We start from the raw sequence: 2,557 nt of genomic DNA, 5'->3' as shown, positions 1-2,557 counted from the left end.
TATAGTTTAACCAACCAAAAACCGAAATAACACTTGGAGTAATAGAAGACATTACAAACCCAAGCATACACACAATAACCGGAATAAGAGAAGTGAAATTTTTATTCAAACAGAAGTCATTACAAGGGGGCTTAGTTCGGTTACAAAGTAGAAAAAGTAAAAAACTAAGAGAAAAGTTCATCAATTTCAGCGTCGAAAACCGCATCGGCATCTACTGGAAGACCGGTCTCTGGCGGCAGCACTCCTTCAGTCACAACGGTGGCATCGACCGGAGCCACAGTTTCATTCGGCTGTTCAATAGCCAGATCTTCCACTCTGGACTCCGGCCGATCTGTCTGATCCACGTTTTCAACTGGAGTACCCCCAGAAGCAGAATCTTCGTCAGTATCTGAACCTTCAAGGAATTACTGCTGCATGGCATCCGCGTACCCCGCAAGGGACTTCGGTATAAAGTACTCTGGAGGGTTGAAGACCTCGGTCTGTTGATCATGACCGAGCTTCTCCACAGCCGCCCTCCAGCCGCACTTGAAGAAAAGCTCCTTGGCGGCATCGCATTGCTTGACGTAGGCCTCCTCGGCCTCCTTGAAACCTCGCTTGTACCCCCCCTTGTCGACCGCCTCCATATTCTTTTTCAGTTCGCTCATTTCGGCGTCCTTTCTCTTCTCTAGCTTCAACAACTCCCGCAAATACTTGTCCTTCATAACAATGGCAGCTTTCTGCTTCTCCGCTTCCGCCGAATTAACTAGATCGGCAAGACGGCCGTTCTCCGCTTCCAGCTCGGCCATTCTCTTTTCGGCTTGTTGTAGTTCGGCCGACCTTGCTTCGGCTTCCGCCATCGCCTGCCTTGTGGTTTTGCGGAGCTCTTGGACTTTCCGGTAAGTGACATTGTTCTTTTGCAAGGCCTGGCAAAGCAAAGATACCTTTAGAACCGAAGTAAGAGTTAGAAAAATTTAGACAGGAAAAAGCAGACAGCTACTTACCAAGACCATGGACTTGGAAACAGACCGAATTGATTTCATTTCGGTATTCAGTTGCTTCAAGTGGTGCTCCATGTCCTTAGGGAGGCACACACTTTTGGCCAGGTTAAAGGCCAGTTGGTGGTCTTTTTCACCCACGACCGAATCAGTGACTTTGATGTTTCGGTCATTGAAGATCAAAGGCGGAGCCCACTTCGGAGATCGGGCTCGGTCAGTTTGTTCAGGTTGGGAGGCAGGTTGAGGACTTTGGGGAACGGTTTCGACTTCGTCAACAAGTTGTTGTTCGGCTGACGTAGATCGGGCGCGTTTTGAAGGGCGAGACGAAGAGGGCCGTTGTGAAGGAAGGGCCACGACGGCAGGCTGCACCTCAGTAGTTGGTGTTACTTCGGCTCTAGTTGTTGAAGTTAGAAGGGCCCTGACTCTGCTCTTCTTTGCCATTTCTTCCTCAGCGGTTAATGGAACAAGTCTTATCTCGGGCAAAGTGGGGTCCGGCTCCGGTGCTTCCTCGAGAAGAAAATCGGTTACTTTTGCCTTCCGTCGACCGCTGTAACGGTAGGTCGGTTCGAAATTTAGAAGCTTGGCCCAATCTCTTTCTTTAACCCGAAATGCGGCTCGCAAAACGCCGAGGTTAGGATAGCTATACAAGGAGTGGAGATGGGCGAAATCTGCAAAAAAAAAGACAAGTGTTAGTTCGGCTAGCAGATTAAACAACCGAGATAACATACAAAGCGGAAGACCGAAGTAAAATTACCAGGCTCTCCCATTTTCCAATTTATAGGTCGGCCAGGAATTTGAGCTTGAAAATCCTCAAAGTTCCCAGAGACCCAAAAGAAATCGTCATCATTGAGATCTTTGTCCGGAGTATGCTTAATTATCTTCTCTCGGCGGCGGCGAATTCTAAGGTAATATACCCACCCAGCATTCTTTGAACCGATGGAATACTGATGGAATATTTCGGCCAGACCAAGATTCAGTCCGGTTTGGTGGTTTAATGCGGCTATCCCCATTATAATACGATATGTGTTGGTGGATAGTTGGGTGGGACATAGCCTAGTCTGCCTAAGGAATTCGCAGATTAGCGGTTGGACAGGAAACCGTAGTCCGGTTTCAATTATTGATTGAAGGGTGAAAGGGACGAAGCCTTCATTGTCCCAGGGAGTAGCATCTTTCTTGGCCAACTCCAGTTGAACATCATCAGGAATCTGGTAGTCCTGCCTGAATTCGGCCATGCCACCAGGGGTTTCGACTAAATATCTATACTTACCCATTTGTTGTATAAATTACGGATAAGTTATTTCGGTACAAAAATTTGGCTCAGTAGCTCGGTTGAGCACACGCAGGAGGGCCTGGGCAACCTAAGTCTGCAAAGTAGAAAGCAAGGGGGTTAAGCACAGATCGTTGGACCGCGCTACAAATTATAAGCAAGATATACAAATCCTACTTCGGCTTAGTTGGCTGGTTCTACCTTGGCTCATCAGAAGGTTTCTTAGCTCGGTTTTGAGCAGTTTAGACCGGTTTAACGTCTAGGGGCAGCTTTCCTGAGTTCGGTCTAAGAAACTAAGAAAGCTGGTTTAGTCCCA

At 47.8% G+C, this 2,557-nt stretch overlaps 1 protein-coding gene across 1 annotated transcript; it reads right to left on the bottom strand.

Annotated features, from left to right (window-relative positions):
* Positions 1–404: 404 nt before the first annotated feature.
* On the bottom strand, positions 405–1,984 carry LOC145792005 (uncharacterized). Its single transcript, XM_082872480.1, has 3 exons — positions 1,729–1,984; positions 981–1,642; positions 405–902 (listed from the first exon to the last, which is right to left on the bottom strand). Exons 1-3 carry the CDS (start codon positions 1,982–1,984, stop codon positions 405–407), a joined length of 1,416 nt encoding a protein of 471 aa, XP_082728606.1.
* Between the last annotated feature and the right edge of the window lie 573 nt (positions 1,985–2,557).

Source organism: Camellia sinensis, chromosome 5 (assembly GCF_055761805.1).
Source record: "Camellia sinensis isolate YWXY chromosome 5, ASM5576180v1, whole genome shotgun sequence".
Lineage (NCBI taxonomy): Eukaryota > Viridiplantae > Streptophyta > Magnoliopsida > Ericales > Theaceae > Camellia > Camellia sinensis.
Note: the sequence above shows the minus strand (reverse complement) of the source record. Positions and strands in the feature narration are given on the sequence as shown.

What these genes read in the sequence shown, in the direction of transcription:
- LOC145792005 (XM_082872480.1), bottom strand. Translation starts at nt 1,984, where the DNA reads ATGGGGATAGCCGCATTAAACCACCAAACCGGACTGAATCTTGGTCTG. An exon ending in TTGGAAAATGGGAGAGCCTG is followed by an intron (nt 1,643 to 1,728) that starts GTAATTTTACTT and finishes TTTTTTTTGCAG; the next exon opens with ATTTCGCCCATCTCCACTCC. An exon ending in TTTCCAAGTCCATGGTCTTG is followed by an intron (nt 903 to 980) that starts GTAAGTAGCTGT and finishes TTGCTTTGCCAG; the next exon opens with GCCTTGCAAAAGAACAATGT.